The 24,502-nt window shown below is 25.6% G+C and overlaps 1 protein-coding gene across 6 annotated transcripts; it reads left to right on the forward strand.

Annotated features, from left to right (window-relative positions):
• The first annotated feature begins 4,379 nt into the window (after nucleotides 1–4,379).
• On the forward strand, nucleotides 4,380–24,292 carry LOC107161813 (signal transducer and activator of transcription 5B-like). Of its 6 annotated transcripts, XM_089218863.1 has the most exons (17): nucleotides 4,381–4,736; nucleotides 4,814–4,943; nucleotides 6,972–7,018; nucleotides 13,071–13,227; nucleotides 13,345–13,431; nucleotides 14,006–14,177; nucleotides 14,238–14,526; nucleotides 14,600–14,764; nucleotides 14,825–14,939; nucleotides 16,931–17,076; nucleotides 17,146–17,266; nucleotides 17,749–17,984; nucleotides 18,051–18,200; nucleotides 18,269–18,393; nucleotides 18,468–18,626; nucleotides 19,132–19,333; nucleotides 22,352–24,292. In XM_089218863.1, the coding sequence occupies exons 4-17, from the start codon at nucleotides 13,165–13,167 to the stop codon at nucleotides 22,437–22,439; spliced, it is 2,118 nt and encodes a 705-aa protein (XP_089074989.1). In that variant the 5' UTR covers nucleotides 4,381–4,736; nucleotides 4,814–4,943; nucleotides 6,972–7,018; nucleotides 13,071–13,164; the 3' UTR covers nucleotides 22,440–24,292. The 6 variants fall into 6 exon arrangements, with proteins under 6 accessions (XP_089074987.1, XP_089074989.1, XP_089074988.1 ...); XM_089218861.1 differs by lacking the exons at nucleotides 6,972–7,018; nucleotides 22,352–24,292 and adding an exon at nucleotides 21,682–22,336 and having other exon boundaries at nucleotides 4,380–4,728; XM_089218862.1 differs by lacking the exon at nucleotides 6,972–7,018 and having other exon boundaries at nucleotides 4,382–4,736.
• Nucleotides 24,293–24,502: the final 210 nt, after the last annotated feature.

Consider the following 24,502-nt stretch of genomic DNA (forward strand, 5'->3'; position numbering starts at 1 on the left):
AATGTGCAATAGAGTGCATTAGCCAGTACTCAGTAGCTACTGCCCACTAATCACTAATATACTAATCTATGATCACTATGGAGTTTAATAGTTAAATATCCTGTAATAATTCTTATAATTTGTCAAATAGTTTTAATTTAATTCTTTAGTTTCGATTATAATGTTTTTGTTTTTAATTTAAATTAAAACTAAATGTATTATTAACATAGTAAAATGTATTACTTTTTTTTTTCCGTTAGTATCGAGAACCGGAGGAGGAACCATGGTGCCAATACTTCTCCATACCTGATTTAAATTATAATTATGATCAGCTTATAAAAACATGAAACTTCAACAAAATGTTATAGTAAAGAAAAATTAGAATATTATGCATTTTTACAAAAGTTTAAGATATTTTATAGTTAATATGTTAGTTGTACTTATTAATAGTTATTTTAATTGTGATAGGTATTATTATTATTTAATTAGATTAAAATTAAGCTAAAATCTAGTTTTTTTTTTATATATATATTTAAGTAATTTACAATCTATACAACTATGTACAATGGGCAAATTTGATAATTAATATAATATGAAATAGCAGAATTTAGCATTTAGGGGCAGGCACTCAGCAGCACCACCCGACCGAGAACATTTTAGATGTCGTGGGTTTTTATTTTTTTACTTTTTTTATTTTAGCAGGTCTCTAGGCCACTGCCTTCTTAGTCTTCTGCGTACATTGCCAGGAAGTGAGGTGGAAGAAAGTTGCTTGGATTACTGTGAGAGTTTAAGTTGGAGTGAAATTTAGAGTAATGTGCTTTTGCTAATTGATTAAGTGTAGGAATTTTTAGGTCTTTGTGAAGATTTTTGTTTGTGAAGTACCAAGAAGAAGACGTTATTAATCGTAGGCAGATAGATTGAAAAGCTTGAAGAGTATTGGTGTTAGAGGGCTTTGCAGAGCCCCATAACTATATACCATACCTATGTCCAAGTTGGTCGAATTTTTGATTTGTATACCGTAAGTTTATTGGAAAAGGAAGTTTGGATTTTAAGAGTGGTCTAAGGATATGAAGTCTAGAGTTAACAGTTTTGCGTTTAGCTTTAATGTGTGGGCTCCAGGTTAAGCGTTTGTCGAGAGTTAGTCCGAGGTATTTGACTTCGTTTGCCTTAGGAATTGGTATATTGTTTAACGTGACAGGTGGAGAATCGAGATTGCGTAGTGAAAAAGTTATTTGAACAGATTTAGTTTCGTTTATTTTGATTTTCCATCTGTTTGCCCACAAGCTGATCATATTTAAATGGTTTTGGATCATTTCACTGGCTGTAACGTGGCTTTCGTGGGAGGCGGTTATTAGCGTGTCATCAGCGTATGTGCCTAAAGATGTATAAAATGTCTTGGGTATGTCATGAGTGAAAATCGAGTAAAGGAATGTGGCGATGTCGCTTCCCTGTGGGACTCCAGCTCTAATAGTGTAACGGGTTGAGTAGGTGTTGTTTAGGGGAACAGTAAAGAAACGATTTGATAGATATGAAAATCTAAAAGTTATATAATTATTGTATATTAATAATATAATATAATTAATATTTTGTATATTAAATTATAAGTATCTTAAAAATTACTTAATTTTGTATGTACTAATAATTGATTAAAGGACCATGAAACAAAAAAAATATTTTGGCTTAATTATTAATTAATAGTTAGTCAATTACTATAACTATAGGTGGTACCATGATAAATTACTACGTATACTAAAATTGTATACGTCGATTCGTTAAAACGCTAGAGCCAAAGAGATAGCCGCGTGACGTCACAAGATCACACGGCGCGGCGGCGGCGTATGCTTATATGCAGGAATCGCCGACGCGGTCTAGATTATTTATTTATAACTTTTGTTATATTCAATTATATTATAAATACGAGTAACTTCGTAGTCACAACAATGAACAGACATGCCTATACAAATACTCTATTTGGTTAATTATGTTTTTATCTAAAATAAGACTTATTCTATGTTAACGAACATTTTAATGTTTAAAGAACCGCATTTTACGTTTATACGTCTCCGTAAACGGACATATTTTCATCGTTGGGATTTTGTTTTACGAGGTATAGTAATTTACTAATGTAGTATTTACTAATTCAGTAATAGATTTACGTAGTGGAAAAATAGTAGACTTTAAACTTGTTCAAAAAGGTATGGTAAAAGGAGACTTGGAAAGAAAAGGTTGTGAATTATTACTTGATGATCTGACCAAAAACCAAAATTTTAATATTAAATTGTTTCTTGCTGATCGACATAAAGGAATTCGTTTTTATATTAGAACACAACATCCTGAAATACAACAAGAATTTGATGTGTGGCACCTATCTGAAAGTTTGATGAAAAAAAATGAAAACCTTAGAAAAAAAACACGAAGATGTATATTTATGGAAAAGTAGTATTAATATTTAATAATCATCTTTAGTGGGCTTTACAAAACTGCAAAGGTGACGGTCAATTATTAGTTAAAAAATTCACGTCTCTTCTACATCACATAAAAAATGAACATGAATGGGAAGAAAATGGAGTGACAAAATCATGCGATCATGATCCATTAACAGATGAAGAAATAAATAAAAAATTATGGTTAAAATCCGATAGCAAATCATACTATGCATTAAAAGAAATTGTAACTGCCAAAGATTTTATAAAAGATTTGCCACATGCAAAACATTTTGTGCATACTGGCCGCTTGGAATCTTATCATAATGTAAGGCTAAAATACATGCCAAAACGAATTCATCTGAAATAAGAGATATGTACATAAGATCCATCGTGGCTATATTGGACCATAATTACAATACAAACAAACAAATAGTAGGTGATAAAATGGTATACTCGAAACCGTTAGGGAAATACACAATAAAAAATGTATATGAGCGTACTAATAATGATTGTCGAAAACAAATTATGGAAAAAGTACTCGATTTGGCAAAAAAAAAAAACGAATATAATATCATAACAATACCAGAAGAAATTGAAATTCTTAAGTCCATAGCTCCAATACCAAGACCAAATATTGAAGAAATACGGTCTAAAAGATTTTCGAGATTTAACATTTAATTTCATAATATTCTGTTCAAAATGTTTACATTGTTATTTGTAGTTTTTAGAACAATAAATATATTTCTTTATCTAATCATTTATATAAAAGTATATATGTACCATATGAAATATCGAAATAATATTACATCAATTTCTATTCTAAATTCTAATATCATAGTTAATAAAGGTAATAAAAATTAATAACTTACATTTAAGTTTAGTAAAAAGACAAAACGTACACTAATATTTATTAAAACCCACAGACTTATGATAATTGTCTTAATTTTTAATTTTTATTGAATATAACAAAAAATTTTAAAAAACAACCAAGACCGCTTCGGCGATTCCTGTGTAAAAGTATACGCCGCCGCCGCGCCGTGTGATCTTGTGACGTCACGCGGCTATCTCTCTTTGGCTCTAGCAGTCTAGCGCCTTAACGAATCGACGTATACAAATTTTAGTACCACTGTTAGTTATATCATTGATTATAAATACTAGTATTTATAATCAATGGTTATATTAACTCATTATATATTAATTGAACCATATTCGTTTTTTTCGTTTCATGGTTCTTTAATAGGGCCCGGATTTAAATGCACTTAAAACCTTACAAATAGGTTCTAAAAAATGTCCTTAAAAAATGCATTTTACCTCAAAAAATGACCTTAAAAATGCCATTTATATTCATTTTGTATACAATTTGTTATTATAATTTAAGGTTTATTATTAAAATATATTTACAACTGCTACGATGTTGACACGCATATGTTTTGGGGCAATATTATTCATTATAGTTTAGATACTAAAATATATATTAATAAATACGCTCAATTTGTTTAGTATATTGAACGAATATGCATTAAAAACCATAAAAATGCTAAAAATGGAAAATAAAAATGTTTAGATTTGAAACACTCGTTACATGAAACGAATTTTATACTTGGAAAGCATTGTCTATAGACTATAATCAATCAAAAAAAGATGCACTATGCATTGAAATCCGGGCCCTAGTAATAGTAGTAATACTGTGATGATACCTATCTAAATTGTCATGTTGGGAACTACCCTTATATCATATTGTATATGATCTAAGGAACTCCGAACTATCGTATTGTGTGCAGGACAGGTGTTAAACTGTTAAATGTTAATGTCTTAGATCATATAGTAAATTAGTAAATGATCTAAGGTTAATGTGTTATTATGGATAAGGAAGACGAAACGAAAAACTGATGTTGGCAACAAAAGATAAGATTTGAATTTTGGTATATGATGTTAGGAACAAGTAGCAATAAAATTTTGACAACTGTTGCGCAGGAATATTTAACAAAAAATTGAAATTTATAACAAAATCATTAAGAACTTAAATTGGTAATACTGAAATTGATTGATTCTGTGTTTCTGCAGGCAGCTTGCTTAGCTGTAAGCAATTTTTTTACTTTATGAGTTTCGGTAAATTAATTATTGACATTAATTGACAGCTAACTGTACCGTCTACCAGGTTTTACTTTTAACAATACGTACAAACGTATTCACATCTTTGATTTAGTGCGTTTTAGGTAATTTTAATTGGTATTTTAGTGTGTATATTTCGAGAAATGTGTACTTATATTGAAGGCTTTTGAGGTAAAAAACAAGTGCGCACTTTAGCCCTTCCCAAATATAAGTAAGTAGGTATAAGTTATCATCCATCTTTTGAGGAAAATTTTTTTCATTAAATTTTTTAATATTAACTTAACATGTAATTTTAGTGTCTCCGATTACGGCTTGGGAAAAACTTCAACTGAATCTACACGGAGAAGATTTTCAACAGATTTATAACGATCATTTTCCAATTGAAGTGCGGCAGTTATTATCCCCATGGTTTGAAACTAAAGCTTGGTATGATATAATTATTTATTTTTCTTCTACTCATATATTTTTATAATTAGCTACACATTTTATAAGCATTAAGTCAAAATCATTAACATAATTAACATAATTTGACAAAAAGTCATAATTTTACAACATTACATTTAATCTTATTTTGGGTTATTTTATAATGCCTTACATTTAATGATTTTTCTAAAATATAATAAGAAAATTATTTTTAGTTACATTCATGCATTTGATTAACTTAATTTGTATTAAGTCTTAAAGAGTTTAATTTCTTTTAGATTTAAATATTAATTAAATTACAATAATCAGGTATCTTATTGACTAGTATTATACTATATATCTTAGATTTCATTCTTTATTGGAGCGTACTAAATTATAATGTTCTAAATGTGGTTTTAACCAATGACCAATAAATGTTTTATCATCGATCAAAACAAACAGTTTTGTTATTGTTTATTTTAGTTTTCCAGATCATTTTTTAATTTTCATCTTTGATATATCAATTCAGTTGTTCATTCAGCTATAGTTATAGACTATTAACTTCCTCATTAAATATTTCTGGTTATTATCGTCTCTATACAGATTTAATATATTTCCCTTGAAACTTTCTTTATCTTTATAAACATCATTCATACATCATAGGTATCACTTTTAAGTAGTTAAATGTGCATGCACTTATGCGCTTATATTAAGTACAAATATGCTCATATATTTTTTTTACTTACAATTTTCATTTTTACTTACAATTTTACCAAAATATATTTGTACATTACTAAATATTTACTTATAACAGCAGGAAACTGTAGGTCAACAAGGGTTTTTTGATTAACACTATACAGCAATACTTAGTGAAGACTACCAAATTAAATATTATTTAAATTTTTTTTTACGGCAAGATGTAAAAAAATTCATAAAATGTTTTGAAATCATCAATTGTAATAGGATTTTGATGACCCAAGTAACTGACCAATTTGGCCTAAAAACTCAAAAAAATCAACTTAAAATTCTACTTTCATACTTAGATGAAACAAATTTAGTTTAAAAATAATTATAGTTTAAATATAGTTTTTGTTCATTTTTGTAATTTAAAAGTAAGTATATTAAAAATTATATATATAAATTAAAAATAATAAATAATAAGATTTTATTATTTTATCCTAAACAAAAAAAAATTCTAAAGAAAAATACGTTATGGAGGTCATGTTATTGTATCTAAAAAATATTAACATTGATTTTAATTAGTAGTGGGAATATCCAGATTTCAAAAATCTGGATTATCCAAAGTATCCGAATTATTCAATTCAATTTTGTTGTTAAATTATATCATAAAACTTAAGTATTAATTCATTGTTAAATTTTCATTAAAATAAAATAAAATAATTTATTTTACCATGCATTAAAAATAATTGTATGCCTTAAGCAGTCCCATCGTAAGACATTTTCCACCCTAAAGCGAATAAAAATAATAATTAAATTTCTGTCTTTTTGGAAATTTAATATTACAATTTGCCGCCTCAATTTTTTTAAATGTTATGCCGCCCTAAAGCAACGCATGGCTTGCTTGTACCCTAGCGACGAGCCTGGCCTTAAGTCACATAAAAAGCAAATCCATAAATCTGGATAATTCGGGACATCCGGATTAATATTTGATTCAAATTCTGATTTGGATATTCGGGTTTCATGCTCATCCCTAATTTTTATACTATTATACGTGTTTAAATATTTAATTAATAATTATAAGGGACTTAGTATAGCTTGGTGGTTGACCTCAGTCACAAATGTTTTCATAGGTCAAACATTAGCTGGCACTGTTAGTTCCTGAAAGGGTGAAAACCAGGTTTTTAGTGATTAATTCTTGCCCTACATATACATTTTCCTCAACCAATCGTAACATCCCTTCAAAATACTAATGACCATAGTAGCCAATGCTTAAAAGTTAAAAATCGATGCAAAGAAAAAAAATGATGAGCATAAAATTTAATATAGTAATAAAAGGATGCTACACAATCATTTATTGTTTATGTCTTATAGATGGAGTTCATATCATATTATTTGTACAGCAGATAACATTAAGCTCAGTAAGTTTAAAAAAGCGGGTAAGTGGGTATCGCTCTGCTATACATTAGGGGGTGGGGTGGACCTCTGACTAGGGTAGGTTTGAATGGAATGATAGGTATCATTGTACACGAAAAACAATTCTGAACGGAGACTGTTTATCTTTCTAGGATATATTATAGATTATTAAACATTTTCAAATCTTAGATTTAAAAAGAAATATTTTTATATATTTCTAGCTTAAAAATAATTTGCGAATTTTCGTGATTTTCGTGATTTTTGCATAATATGTTGTCAAAATTCAAACATTGAATGCTTTTTTAAAAAAAAGGTGGGTAAGTCGTGGATGTCGCTCTGCTGTACAGTAGGTTACAAGTGGGTTACTGTAATGGATGGAATTAAATTTGAATCCAATGATATTATATCATTGTATACGAAAAACGATTCTGAGCGAAGACGGTTTATCTGTCTAGGATATATTATAGATTATTAAAAATTTTCAAATCTTAGATTTATAAAGAAAATTTTTTATGAATTTCTAGTTTAAAATTATTTGCGAAATTTCTTGATTTTTACATAATATGTTGTCAAAATTCAAACTTTAAATGCTTATAAAAAAAATTAAGACTACGCATTTCTCTTATTTTTCAATTGCTATTGTAAAACTATTATAGGAGCCATGTATTAAATTTTAAAATCTTAGATATAAAATGAAAATTGTTTATGAATTTCTAGCTTAAAATAATTTACGAATTTCCATAATTTTTACGTATGTTGTCAAAATTCAAACTTTGAATGCTTATAAAAAAAAATTGTGACTGAATTTATTTTATTTTTCAACTTCTATTTTTAAAATGTGTTAGAATCCTTGCATTCAATTTTCAAGCTTTTCTACCGAACAAATACATTTTTATCGATATTTATAGAAAAAAAAACTAAATAAGTTTAAAAATTAAAATGTCAGTAAACAGCTCAAAACAAATCTAAATATTTTGAAAATTTTATAAAATATAGAAAATGCCTATATAAACATTCAATGAAAATTTCAGGTATCTGCATTCATTCGTTTTTAGACTTTTAGAGTTACACCAAAATAAGAAAATCGCTGAATGTGAAATCCAGTGAAAATCTAATGTTGTAAAAATTTAAATTTCAAATGCTCATAAAAATTTAATTTGAATTTCCGGTGGACTTTTATTTGTGATAAAGATTGACAAACTTGTAAGGAATCTTGTATTAAATGTTTAATGAATTTCTAGCTTAAAATAATTTGTGAATTTTCGTGATTTTTACATAATATGTTGTCAAAACTCAAACTTTGAATGCTTATAAAAAAAAATTGTGTTTATGTATTTCTTTTTTTATGCAACTGCTATTGTAAAAATATGTTAGTAGCCTTGTATTAAATGTTCAAATCTTAGAATTAAAAAGGAAAACTTTTATGAATTTCTATCCAAGATAATTTGAATATTGCCGTAATTTTTACGTATTTAGACAAAATTTGAACTTTAAATGCTTATAAAAAAAAATTGTGACTATATATTTCTTTTATTTTTCAATTGCTATTGTAAAAATATATAATGAGCCTTGTATTAAATTTTCAAATCTTAGATATAAAAGGAAAAATTTTTATGAATTTCTAGCATAAAATAATTTACGAATTTTCGTGATTTTTACATAATATGTTGTAAAAATTCAAACTTTGAATGCTTGTAAAAAAAAATTGTGACTATGTATTTCTTTTATTTTTCAACTTCTATTGTAAAAATATGTTAGGAGCCTTGTATTAAATTTTCAAATCTTAGAATTAGAAAGGAAAACTTTTATGAATTTCTATCTAAGATAATTTGAATATTGCCGTAATTTTTACGTATTTAGTCAAAAAATGAACTTTAAATGCTTATAAAAAAAAATTGTGCCTACGAATTTTTAATATTTTTTAACTTCTATTGTTACAATGTGTTAAAAGTCTTGTATTAAATTTTCAAGCTTTTCTACCGAACAAATAAATTTTTATCGATATTTATAGAAAAAAAAACTAATAAAGTTGAAAAATTAAAATGTCAGTAAACAGCTCAAAACAAATCTAAATATTTTGAAAATTTTATCAAATATATAACACGCCTATATAAACATTCAGTCAATATTTCAAGTATCTGTGGTATTTTGTTTTAGAGTTACACCAAAATAAGGAAATCGCTAAAAGTGTAAATCCAATGTTGTAAAAATTTAAATTTCAAATGCTCATAAAAATTTAATTTGAATTTCAGGTGGAATTTTTATTTGTGATAAAGATTGAAAAACTTGTAAGGAATCTTGTATTAATTTTTTAAATCTTAGATTTAAAAAGAAAATTTTTTATGAATTTCTAGCTTAAAATAATTTGTGAATTTTCGTGATTTTTACGTATTTTGTCAAAATTCAAACTTTGAATGCTTATAAAAAAAAAATTGTGACAATGAATTTCTTTTATTTTTTAACTGCTATTGTAACAATATGTTAAGAGCCTTGTATTAAATTTTCAAGCTTTTCTGCCTAACAAATAAATTTTTATCGATATTAATTTAAAAAAAACTAATAATGATCGAAAATTTGAAATGCCTATGAATAGTTCAACTTAAGTCGAAATTTTTTGAAAATCGCATGGTGGATAGAATATACTTATATAAACATTAGGTGAAAATTTCATGGATCTATGGTCATTTGTTTTAAAGTAACATCAAAAACCAAAATCGATTTTGTCGAAAATGAGTTTGCGTAAAATTTCCCGTTTTCCCCTTAATTTTTAGTTTGTTTTTCTCGATTATTTAGAAAAGTATTAAGAATTTTTACTTTTGATCCCCCAAAGTATCAACTAGATTCACTTTCTGATCGAACGAGGTACTGAAGTCAAAATTCGAAGTACTTTTACTGCCCCAAAACGTGATGACAGAGAAAAAATAAAAAAAAACACATATCATGATAAATTCAATACATTCATCGCTCCGCTCAGAATCTAAAATTGTGCATATATATTTCTTTTATTTTTCGATTGCTATTGCAAAAATATGATAGGAGCCTTGTATTAAATTTTCAAATCTAAGATTTAAAAAGAAAAACTTTTATGAATTTCTATCTTATATAATTTGAACATTGCCGTAATTTTTAGGTATTAAGTAAATATTTGAACTTCAAATGCTAACAAAAAAAATTGTGCGTATGTATTCTTATAATTTTTTAACAAGTTATTAAAAAATTATATTTTTAGTTATTAATAATAACTATAAGAATAACTTATGAGGAACTTTGTATTAAATTTTCAAGTATTTTGAATGGGCCAAAAAAATTTTATCGACACTTCAAAAAATTGAAAATTTCAGTTATCTATAAATATCTCGAAAAAAGTCAAAATATATTGAAAATTAAATCATGTAAAGAAAATGCCAATCTAAATAACTGATAAAATTTTCAAGTATCTACGACTTATACTTTTTGAATAATAACAAATATTTAAAATCGTTTGAGGATAAATCGTTATCGTTACGCTATTTCGTAAAAATTTAAAATTCAAACGCACTTAAAATTTTTCCTATTATGATGCTTCAAGTTTTCTATATAGCTACTTAAAGGAAAACGTATGGAAAACTTAATGTTGTATTTTTAATCCTTAATTATAAACGCAAACAATTTTATGATTTTTCAACTTCAAAATTACTTGCAAATATTCGCGTTTTCGACAGATTTCGTAAAAATTTTAACTATAAACGCTTATAAAAAAAAATTGTGATTAACGATTTTTAATTTTTATTAGCTACAATAAGAACAACTCATAAAGAACCTTGTATTAAATTTTCAAGTTTTTTTGGGCGTCCAACATTTTTTTACCGACACTTTAAAAAAAAATCGAATTTTTCAGTGATCTGTAAATAACTCAAAAAAGTCAACAATTTTTGAAAATTAAACTGTATATAGATAACACTAACATAAACATTTGGTGAAAATTTCAAGTATTTGCAGTGATTAGTTTTTAAATTACAACCATATAAAAAAATCGATTTGATCGAAAACTGGTTTTGCGTAAAAATTCCCGTTTTTCTGTCATTTTTTTTTTGTTTTTCTCGATTTTTTTGAAAACTGTTGGAAAATGTTTACTTTTAACCTCTAAAATGCACCGAGGATATTCACTTTTACATCGGAAACCACCCACAAAGTTTGAAATCGAAGCATTATTTCGACTAGTTATGCTGTACACAGACACAAAAACAAAAAAACAAAAAACACACATCATTGTAAAATCAATACATTCATCACTTCGTTCAGAATCTAAAATTAGAGTGGAATGTTAATTCACCTCTTATAAAATGTTAAGGTAAAATTATTATCTAAGACATCTCATAGACTTTTTATTGTATTTTAATTTTAAAGAATGTAGTGGGTATTTTAAGAAGTACAAATAATTTACAATTTTGAAATACTCATAACTCACATTAAAATTAAAATATAATAAAAATCTCATGAGATGCTCTTGATACTAATTTTACCTTTAAATTTTTTATGAGATCAATTCACTCTAATTTTAGATTCTGAGTGGAGCGATGAATGTATTGATTTTACCATGATATGTGTTTTTAAGCTTGCTGAGCAACACATTGGCTGTGTTAACAAAAGTCTGTATTTCACCCTCTTTAACCTTTTTCATTTTTGTTTCATAATTAATAAATATAAAAATAAAAACCAGTGAATCCCCCCACCTTAATTTATTATTGAATCATGGTAACATTGGTTAAATAGATACCTTTGCTATTGTCACAAAATACTACCTATACCTTCTTCTAAAAGAGAAGCCACCAGACGGCTATAGGCAAACCGGTTTTGGTACGTAAATCTGGTGTCTTCATTTTTGGAACAAGGTATATATACTTTTGAAAAATTAAAAAATGAATTATTTTACTATTATTTTTAAGTTTATTTAAATATTTAAAAATAATGTCTATTGAAGAAATTTGAGTTTTTTTAATTCCTATAAAGTATGTTAGTAGTCAAAAAACAAAAAATACTGAAATTCAGTATAGGAATACTCTATTAAAAATCAGAATTATCAATTTGTTGATTAAATCAGAATTATTAATTGGCTATAAAATATTATATTAGTATGTATCATGTTTCATTTTTATCACTAACAATTTGAAAGATACCAAACAATTTCCATGAATTGATACAATAATAGGACATTAGTGTATTACACAATCAACTCTATCATCTTGTAATGTTCCGCCTAAATTAGAAATAAAGAATCCTCAAATATTATACAAAAATCTACTTATAAGAACATTGAAAATTAAAGTTAAATTTATTGATAAATTATTATTTTAAGTAGATATGTATTTAAAAAAAAAAAATACCAATAGTAGTAACAATTGTATCATTAAATTTAAAATACTGTCATAATCATAATTCTCCTAGTTACAAAATAAATAGCCTTTGTAAAAATATTATTTACCTAGCTTTATTCCATAATTAATAATTATGATAATTATTATCCAGCTAAGATTGAAAATATATTTATTCAATTCAAATGCAAAATTCCAGACATCTAAACATTACATTAGTTAAACCACTTTAACTCTCATATCCAAAACTTATTTCAGCATTCTTTAGCATTGTTATCTTAGTCAGTGTTATCAATGTAGTTTATTATTACGACAGGGATAATGACGAGTACAATACAAATATTTATTATATTTTTTTTTCTGCTTCTGCATGTGTGTGACTTGTGATAATTATCCATAATGCTTGTATGAAATTACTATTTCCTGGGACCATCAAATTATGCTATGATAAATCAATCAGATAAGATTTAATATACATATACTAATCTATTTAAATTGTGTTTTTTAATGAAAAGTTAGGATACTAGCTACTAGTTAAATAATATTATTGTACAGAATTCGTCATTTTGATTTTATCATTCTTATGTTACAATATAAATGTGTGAAGTATTGTTGGTTAAATATATTAACTATTTAACTAGATCAAGTTAATATTTCTCAAATATTGAAATATTTATAAAATTAATTTGATTAAATTATTTTTTAGGACTGAAATCGATCCAGATAATTTAGAGCATGAAGGTTATATTAAAGGTTTATTTGTGTCTTTTGTTGATGAAATAGTATCTAAAGCTAATTCTATGGTAACAAATGAACAGTTTGCCAGTAAACTGAAACTAATTGATGCAGCAAAATTATATAAAGTGAGTATTTATATCATATATGTATTCAATTTTAGGACATGATATATTAATAAAAGTATAAAACAAATAATATTTTTTTTAGAAAATTTTAAACTTTATTTGTTATTATTTTTATAGGAAAAATACTCTCAAAACCCAAAAGAGTTGATAAGAATAATTAAGAAGTGTTTGGAATCAGAGTCCATGATGGCTCAACAAAATAATGTGTGTAATTTATAATGTTTATATTTATTTATAAAAACCAATAACCTTTAAATTTTAATAAATTGGATACATCTTGAGTTTTGCATGGATTGTATTTTCCATATCTTTATCATTCTATCACATTCTCTATGAAAATAGAAGAAAAAATAATCTATTATAGATAATTTATAGTAAACAGTATTCGAGTTTAATAATAAAAAGTTCTTTAAATTCTTTGAGAAACAAATAAAGAATACTGACGCTACTTGATAGCAGATCAAATTAAGAAATAATTTGGGGATTTTAGGAGCTAATCCCCCTCCCAATTTAAGCCTATTCTAAACTTTTTAATTCATTAATAATTAGGAGTAATAATATAATATAATAATTTATTACCACAAACTATTCTGTATTTGTTTGTATTTAATCAAATGATTACTGGTAAATAAACTTAAATTATTGTATTGTATTGTAATCTATTCAGTTTCAATATTTTTAAATTATTAAATTAAATTATTGTAAAATATTATGAGCTGAGCTGATATATTATTATATTAACAATAATTAAATTTGAAAATTTATACATTTTATATAGTCTCTAATGGAGGTCAATGTAAAACCTTCCCAAGAAATAGAAAACATTGAAATTATGCAACAGATGGAATTGATAAGTAACCATGTTGCTCATACAAATGAGATTCGCATGACAATTCAATCAGACATTGATTCTTTTAATATTATGTATTCTGAATGTACTAAGTGTACTCGTAAGTTTAGAAAATTATAAACTATTATCATGTATATTAGTAAATATCTGTATGTTCCAGAACATCTACAACACATGAGAAATCAAAGAATGAGCATTCCTCAAGGACCTGAAATTGAACGTAAATTAAAACAGGAAAAAGAGTTGTATGAAGGACAATTAAAGACTCAATCATTAAGTCTTAACAATGCTCTCTGTGTCTACATAAACAAACTTAATGAATCATTAAATTTGCTCAGTCCTGTTCAAGCTCATATTATTGATAAGGCATTAATTCAGTGGAAACGTGAACAACAATTAGCTGGTAACGGATATAAATACATGAAGGATATAGATGTCATACAAACTTGGTACTTATAAGAACTTACTATTAAATTAATATTGAATCAGTTAAATATTATGCAATATTAAATTCTTAATTAGGTGTGAGAAATTATGTGATTTAATATGGATAACTCGTTCACAAATTAAAGAAGCTGATCGTTTTAGAGTGAATTTGGGTCGTTATTTTGAATTACCTCAATCGTGTGAAATAATAAACACGCTTCTTGATATGACAACACAATATCTTTCATCGTTAGTGGCAAGGTGTGTTCTTTGTAATTTAAATTTATTTTACCATTCTTATTTCTCATATTTTTTACTTAGTACTTTTGTAATCATAACTCAACCACCTCAAGTATTAAAAACTAACACAAGGTTTGTAGCTGAAGTTCGTCTGTTAATTGGAGGAAAACTCAATATTCATATGACGTCACCTGTGGTATGAAATAATTTATTTTAACATCTATTTTAGCGGCTACATTTTTTTTTTTTGAATTGAAATTGTTCATTTTATGCAATTTTATGATTTAAAATTTGGCAATTCCCTATTATTGAATTTAACCAGTCATTACAAACATACAATTATAACTAGAGCCCGGATTTCAATGCAAAGTGCATCTTTTTTTGAATGATTATAGACAATGCTTTCCAAGTATAAAATTTGTTTCATGTAATGAGTGTTTCAAATCTAAACATTCTATTTTGCATTTTTTTGCATATAATGCCATTTTAAGTTTTAAGAGCATTTTTAGCATTTTTGGGTCATTTTTATGGTTTTTAATGCATATTCGTTCAACATACTATATAATTTTCTGTGTTTATTAATATATATTTTAGTAACTATGTTTAGAATGAATAATATTGCCCCAAAACATATGCGTGTCAACATCGTAGCAGCATCAAGTCAATTTTTCCAAATTTTTTTTTTTCAATAAAGTTATAAATATAGTTTAATAATAAATCCTAAATTATAATAACAAATTGTATACAAAATAAATATAATTGACATTTTTAAGGTCATTTTTTGAGGTAAAATGCATTTTTGGCTATTTTTTAGAACATATTTGTATGGTTTTAAGTGCATTTAAATCCGGGCCCTAATTATAACACTATCAAATATGTATACCATATTGTGAGGAAATATTTATATGCAAATTTTTATTTTGTTTAAAACAATATTCATTTTTTCATATCTTGAGTTTCAAGCCCTTTGTTTTAATATAATGTATCTTGTTATTAGAAGAAAAAAATTTACTCTAATATTTATACTAACGGAAAAAAACGTGATCTGTTAAGCTTAAATTTGCGATACACACTTGTTAGATGAAGACAACAAATATGTGTGTAGCGTCCTCTTAATATAAACATAGATTTTATTCCTTTGTTATTAAAAATACATTTTTATTTTTTGTTATCTTTCTTAAGGATAAGACATAAAGTCAATACATAATCTGATTTGCACTATAACATTTTTAACTATTGTAACTGACGGAAAAAAAGAATTTATTGCTTTCCCATGGGCGCAACTAGGGTAAAATTTATGGAAGTGCTAAAATCTAAAGCACAATATGAGAACCCCCCCCCCCTTGTTTTAAAATCAGAAGTGTTACTGTCACCGATAATGTAAAAAATCGGTACAGAAAATTTGGGAGTGCTAAGCACTCCCAAGCCCCTCCCTAGTCGCGCCCATGCTGGAAAGTCATTTTCCAATATTTTAACTGGCATTTAAAAATAAACTTTCGGTACAGGCGTGAAAAAATGATATTTTTCCTAGATTTTAATACATTAGCTCTTTAAAATATTTAATACACAAATAAAATTTCATCAGGTGTACAACTGAAATGAAGGTGTTAAAAAAAAGCAAATCAAGTTTATATTTTTTTCATAAAATCTATATTTATTAAATCCTCGATATTAGAAAAACGTAAAGTGTCTGAATTGGGACTAAAGATTTGTCTGTTGAATAGAATAAAGAAAAAATTATTTCTAACAGTTTCGGTGACAACGGACAAGAAGTAATCGCTAGGTTTTTGATGATCATGGTCATTTTATCATATTTTTTTTCAGAGCCATATGAATTAAAGATGAGATATAAATATAATTACTACATCTACTATACAGTTTTATGGTCAGAATGTCTAACATTATTACAGTAGTATAGTGTATTTCAAACTGAATGCTTTGATATTTTTAATTGTTTAGTATTAAATTTTATTTCTTGTCCTCTAAAACTGCACTTCCAAAATAACCACAAAAAAATTCAATATTTTTGCTTATTATTAAAATATGCAAATTAAACAATTTGACAATTTTTAACTATATTATGTAATGATAGATAGATAAATAAACTAATTTGTAAAAAATTGTTGCTAATAAAACCATTCCATTGAATACAGATCCTAGCTATAGTTATGACATTAAATGTACTAGGTTAAAGTATCCATAGTCAGTGAATCTCAAGCAAACCAAATAATTGGAAGAAATAAACCTGATGGAGAATCTTGTGGTGAAATATTAAATTGCACTGGAAAAATGGAATATCAACCAGTGCAGAGACATTTGTCAACTAATTTCCGGTAAATTTTAACTTTTAATTTACTGTCTTTTATAATTCAATCAAATAATAATTTGTTTTAATTTAATAGAAGTATGCAACTAAAGAAAATTAAGCGTACTGAAAAAAAAGGCACAGAATCTGTTATGGATGAAAAATTTTCAATTTTATTTTCATCCAAATTTTTCATTGGTAATGAACTTCAATTTGAGGTAAGTTTTCTTATCATTTTTACTTTGAAGCTTTTAAATAAAAATAAAAAGAGAATAAAATATGTATCACATGAAGTTAATCTATGAAAAAAACATAGAACAATATAGTAACACACTGCTCTTTGAAAATATTTCCAATTTATTGTAGGTAGTCTATTGATTTTGAATTTAATGTATTAGAAAAATAATTCAGAAAATATAATATTGGGGGTGGAGCATCGCTCTTTGGGCATTTCGCGGTGTCTGGAGAGAGAGGCCGCCGCCCCCCAACCGAACATAGCAGAAACCTATTCAAAATTCTGCCAAAATACCCACGTGTTTAAAACCTACAGTACCTTACCCTACAGTTCCCCCAGGCTAATGACCTCAGTTGTCAAAGCCTTAACCCTAAAAAAAAATATATATATATATATTATATAATTTATACAATTAAGAATTTTAAAAAGTAATACTTAAGTGTGTTATATTAAAAATTTGCTTAGGTATGGAATTTGTCATTACCTGTGGTTGTTATTGTGCATGGGAATCAAGATCCTCATGCTTGGGCTACTGTAACTTGGGATAATGCTTTTGCTGAACCTGGCCGGGTTCCATTTAATGTTCCCGATAAAGTACCATGGAGAAATGTGGCAGATGCTTTAAACATGAAATTTTCTGCAGCTACAGGTCGTGGTCTCTCTGAAGAGAGCTTGACATTTTTGGCCGAAAAAGCCTTTAGGTAAATAGATAAGTATAATAATAATTTATATTATTAATATAACTAATAATCAAAATATATTTTCAGAATGCAAAATGTAGATTTTAATCATATGGTTTTGTCATGGTCACAATTCTGTAAAGAACCATTGCCACAAAGAAGTTTTACATTTTGGGAATGGTTTTATGCCGTAATGAAAATAACTAGAGAACATCTCAAAGGTCCTTGGACCGATGGGTAATTACTAGTAAATAACTATGTACAATATTTTATGTTAACTTAATATTATAATATAAAATGTTTAGTGCCATTATGGGATTCATAAGAAAGTCTGATGCAGAAGAGATGTTGACAAGATATGCTACGGGTACATTTTTATTAAGATTTTCAGATTCAGAACTAGGTGGGCTAACTGTTGCGTGGGCTGGCTGTAAGTTATATATGTCATTAGATTAATAATGAGTATATTTAATAATTTAATTTTTTTTTTTGTTTATTTTTCAGCCAATGATTCAGATGCTTATAGTTTACATCCTTTCTCAGCTAAAGATTTATCGATTCGAAACTTAGCTGATAGACTATTGGACTTGCCATATCTCACAAAGTTATATCCTGATATTGATAAAAATCAAGCATTCGGAAAATACTATACTCAACCTCCAAGTATTCATATATTTTTATTGTTACATATTAGTTTTTTTATAAATTGAACTTAATTAATTATCTTAAAGTGTTGCGACCCCCTCCCCCTTCACAATTATGTTCTAATTGTCAATTAATTTTTATTTGTCATCTATTATTTTGTTTAATTTCTTTTTAATTTTCAAGTATAATTTTGGTATGATATAATGTCAAATCTAACACTATGAGTCAAGACATTAAATTATTTATTATTTTGTTTTATCAAATTAAATATTATCCTTGTCCTTTTTTCTTGTGATTATAGACATCAAGTTGTAGGTTGGTGAATATTAAATATTGAATTAGTGTCTCCAATACAACTTTTTTTACTGAAAAACTGCATTATTAATGCTCATTTATCAATCATATAATTGATATTTTCAAATCGCTCTTATATTTTTATCTGAAATAAATAGTAATCCTATTCTTTAAATCTTAAATTATTATGTTTAATATATTTTTTATTTTCATTTTTTTCATAATTTAGATATTAGCACTCCTGTTACAAGTAATGGATATTTAAAGCCATTACTAGTTACGCATGTTCCTGGTTGGGGTGGACCTGGAACCAACGGACAAGGAATGAATAGCTATCCAAATACTCCTCAGAATCACATGTTTCATGTTAACAGCCCTGGAAATTGTAGCATTAGAGAAACGTCTTCAGTACACAGTGAACCAGTGAATAAGTAAGAATACTTCCAATAATTTAATGCACAATCTTTTTTAGCTTGAATTTAGTTTTGTTTGAGTTTAAAAGAGATTATATTAATTAGAAGTGAGCGAGTAAATTTTTATTATAAATAAGTTATGCTTTTAATTTTAAGAAGGTGTTAATTGTATTGCTATTAGCAGGTGTTAATCATAGATCTTTAATTTTTGTTTTTGAGTTTTCATAGGCAGTATGTTTTGGTGACAGGTCACAATGATCTCTTGTACATATTTTGAGTATATCTTGTATATTTTATTTTCATAAATAAGATTATATTTTAAAATATTTTTGTATTAAATTGTCCTATCTTCGTATTTCGTAAAAATGGAAAAACTGTTCATTATTTTTTGTTAGCTGTTACCCGTTATTGGTAATTGGTAAATATATAAACATTCTCATACTCTTTTTACTAAAACATAATGTGCTAAATAAATTTAAAAAAAAAAAAACATTACATTTATAACATATTAATATTCTATACAACTTCTATTACATTATTAATTATTAGCCTTCAAATAATATATATATTATAATCTAAATATTGAAAAATTATCATTAGACATTTATTATAAACCATGTTTTGTCCTATTAAACCCAAATTGGCTGAACTTTGGGTATGGGATTAGATTTAATTTTGTTTAATTAGAAATATTATTGCAATATTATATAAATTGTCTTATTTTTTACTTTGTTTATTTTTATAGATCCAAACTTATATGCTCGCTCACTTCTAATGATTTTTAAAGTGGTGTACATAGAATAAATTTCATGATGTTGATATGAGAAATCAAGTTTAACCTTTAAAAGTGATTTTATTTTGAATTTGTATACAAAGTATATATTAACTATTACTATATTATATTTATTCAAATTTGTGCTAAATAATATTAATATAACAATAAATTAATGGCAGTACTACGTACACTACTCATTTTAATATTCATGTTATCAGCATTTACCTATATCAGTTATTATCAATTTTATATTTTTATTATATTTTATTTTTTAGTATAAATAATGCATGACCATTTACCTTTTATTATTAATATGTAAATATTATATGGAGCCTTTAAATTTTAATTCATTAACAATTAATCATATTATTACAAAAAATATTATTGCTTATCAAAATAAAACCCCTATAAAATTATGAAACCTTAATAAATTAACTTTAAGTAATTGAAATAAATATATTAAGTACTAAACAGTTTCAAAACCTTTCAATTTTATGTATTTACCCGCTTTACCAGTTTATTTTTAATTTAATTACAGTAGTTGTCATTTATTTTCCATTTAATAGATTTTTTTTCTCACATTATATTCGAATGATGTATAGGAAATCAATTTTACTTAATAATTCTTTTATTTAAAAATATAAATAATTTTTTTATATTTAAAATTTTTTTTTCATATTTATTAAATGGTGTGTCCTAATAAATTTTTTAATTTTGCTTATGATTACCAGAATAACATCAACATGACACAGCATTCTAGTATTTACGTTACTTTAATTGTTAACAATGTGTGGACTTTTATTTGTCTTTATACTTAACATGTTTCCGTGGACTGTGTATGTCTTTTTGCAGTTTTCAGACAGTGCATATTATGATAGAAGTAAAAAAATAACATAATTAAATTGCTCCTATATGACCATAAGTCCAAACAATGTGTGTACATATATTTAAAACATGCATTTAGTTCATGCTTAATAATAATAAAATAACATTCAGCCACGCTTAAGGAATAATAAACCATTTTCTTAAAATATATATTTTGGAACCAAATGGCATAAGAAACGCGTTGCATAAGATACCTAACCTTGGAAATAATGCTGCAAAAATCAATCCATTTGAATGCATATAAATGTATTAAAATCTAAATATTTAATAACTGAATTGTATCTGTTAAATACTAAATGTGGGTAGTCATTTTAAATATAAAGCAGTTTTTGTGCTATGCATACTGTTTTAACATCCATTTTTATATGCATTGATGAATTAAACATAACCTTTAAAATTTATTTTGATTAAAATAATATTAACTGATGAAAATAATAAATGGTAACTACTGTACTAATAGTTGTATATTATTCTAAATATATTAATATATTTATCAGTAATTTATATTTCATTAAAAAAAAAAAAAAAAATTATAATTTATATTCAATACTAGAAACTTTTATATATTTATATCGTATATCCTCGACTTATAAATCTACTTATATTATTCTTTTTGTAAAGGTTCCAAATATTATCATAAAAATTTAAGTGTAAAATGTTTTTATATTACAATAAAATAATTTTTAATTTTGCTTTAACTCAACAGTACATCTGAAAAGTACCGTCCAGGGTCGTTTTTTTCTGCTGCCATCCTATAACGGGATTTAGGAATGCCTGTACTATGATCCTGGGATAAAGTTCCGAGTCAATTTGGATGTTAATTTTTTATTATTATTATTACATCTGTTACCTTATTTTCATCAATATTCATCAATAGAATAGAATAACTAAAAACTTAGTTCCTTTAGCATACTCTTAATCTTATTAGATTTTATAGGTTGCATTTATATATTAAGAACTGTATTTTAAAACATATTACTAAAGTATGATTGATTTAATTTGATACAAAAATTAAGAAAATGAATAAGGTTGTGTTTAAAACATAATATTGGTTTTTGAAGGTGTGCTTTGAAGCATAAATGTTTTCATAGATAGGCTAACGCTAATGTGTATGTGTTAATAATTTTTAAATTTATCAAAACTTAGCTTATAATTTTGACAAATATTTTTATTCATAATTTCAGTATTGATTGCTTTTGAATCTCAAACATAACTGAATACATTTGAAAAAAATGCATTAAATGTTTGCTATATGTATTGAGTACATATTATACTCATATTAGTTTTGTTAAATTTATGTATAATAATAATATAAATGATATAAATGTTTTATTTATTTTACTGGCTTAAAAAAATATATTATTTTGCTTATTTAGTATGATGGCATTTGGAAATGATTCCTTAGAAATGGATTTTTCTTCGAACTTAAATGACATATCGCATGTGGATGAAGCGTTTTTTTAAAAGTAATTTAGATATGTTATCTTATAGTCTAGATTAGGTAAGCCATTCAATGTCATAATGATTAAAGTATGCATTAAACTGCTTGTGTTAGTGTGAAATTTTGATATATTTCCTTATTTTTTTTTTTATAATTATTAGTATATAAAATATTGACGTATATATTTTACTCAATTGTTATGAGTTAACCTTTTTTCAAACCAATTTGAGTGTATAGTTTTATCATTTATCATCATTGATTTATTATTTCTTTTATTTGAATTATGCATTTATTATTATTACCTTAGATTAATTATTATTTGTGTATATTATTGAATATAATTTTTGTGATCATCAAGTCATTATGGTGCTTAGTTAACAAACTGCTTCGTTTCGCTGTTATTACTTATTTTATTATTATTACGCTTGAATATTTTGTCAAGACAATTCCTTCAATATTGACAGGTAATTATATTGGAGTTATGCTTAATTATATATTAAGTATGTAGTTACAGTTATTCATAATATGTTGTTATTTGCATTGATGTATACATTTACTGTTAAATCACTAAGAATGTCTGGTTTTTAAAATATACATTGGATTCATGATAAGTTGATAACCTCAGTAAGTCTAAATAAATGCCATTTCCTTGCCTCATCTAACCCTAGTAAGTGGAAACAATTTAATTTCCCTTGAATTTCGACTTATCAAGGTTCCACTGTACCTAATTTCATTTTTGAGTAAAATAATTATTAGTGTTTTTCACATTTTGTATCAATTATTATTTTAGAATTTTTTTCATACATTTTTTTTACGAAGTGTAGTTTAGTGAAATTGACATTCTTGGTGATTTTCCGTTAATATTTGTTTAGATAAAAATAATGTGCTTAAAAACCTATAGTTTCTTATATTTGAACAATTTTATCATTGAAGTAATTTTACACTTACTATATTTTATTGTTAGATAAGTATATTTGTATTGTTTACTTGGTAGTTCATCTATTGTAATTTTGTATACAAAATTATTTCCTTATTAATTAAAATATTAAAATACTCACACATTTAATTTAATTTAATGATAAAGTATGCACAAACTTAATAAATTAAATTAAATTAAAATAGATAGTAATTTAGTAATGATAAAAATAAATATTGAATTTAATGTTTTATCCTATACATTTTTTGTCATTTTTTTTTCAAACACTTAACTAGCTTCAACAAATATAATTAGTTTTTGACTTTTGGAAGGGATTGATAGTGGTTATTTACTAGTTAATTAAACTAAAGTTTTGTATTTATATAATTAACTATTATAAATGAGTAGATATTTTTTGAACATGCTTACTTTTACATAAAATTACAGTTACTATTTCAGGCAATAATGAAATTGAAAACCAACTTAAATTTGCATGTTTAGTGTGTCAGTTTACTGAAAATTTTCTCGTCTTTTTTTCATATTGTTTCCAATAAATAATAATTATACAGACATTTTTAACTTGTGGATCCTATGTGGATAAAATTAAGAGTCTAATTTAACTTCGTATAAACTCTAAATTTAAAAAAAAAAACCAACCCAATATCCTTAGGTTCAAATTTGATAACTCATCGGTGGCAAGGTAATAATCTTTAAAATGGAATTACATAATACCTAACTTGTAAAAAACGGCATTCAATCCCTTTCTTTAAAATAAAATGTATTTTTAATGTACTCAAATTGTTACTTTTTAAAAACATATGTTTGTTATGTTTTATAATAATTATGGTATTTATACTTATACTTAAATATGGATGTATATTTTAAATGTGTTTTTTTTTTTAATAATGGAAAAATACCTAAACTTGTATTTTTAAATTAAATATTGGTGTTTATACTGTAGTTATTGTGTTAATGTTTTATGTATAAAATCAATCCTATTTATAGTCTGTCTGGATATCAAAGTACCCAAACTGGAGTTTTTACTTGAGTTCAATAATGGTCTATCGGATCAGTTTATCATGATATAATCGTTAACAGTTGTCTGTATTTGAACATAGTAATATATAGTGTTGGCCAACGATATAATTTTCAATATCGATATCGTATTTT

The sequence above is a fragment of the Diuraphis noxia genome, unplaced genomic scaffold (assembly GCF_037042655.1).
Source record: "Diuraphis noxia isolate RWA-SAM2 unplaced genomic scaffold, SU_Dnox_SAM2 contig0002, whole genome shotgun sequence".
In the NCBI taxonomy this organism is placed as follows: Eukaryota; Metazoa; Arthropoda; class Insecta; order Hemiptera; family Aphididae; genus Diuraphis; species Diuraphis noxia.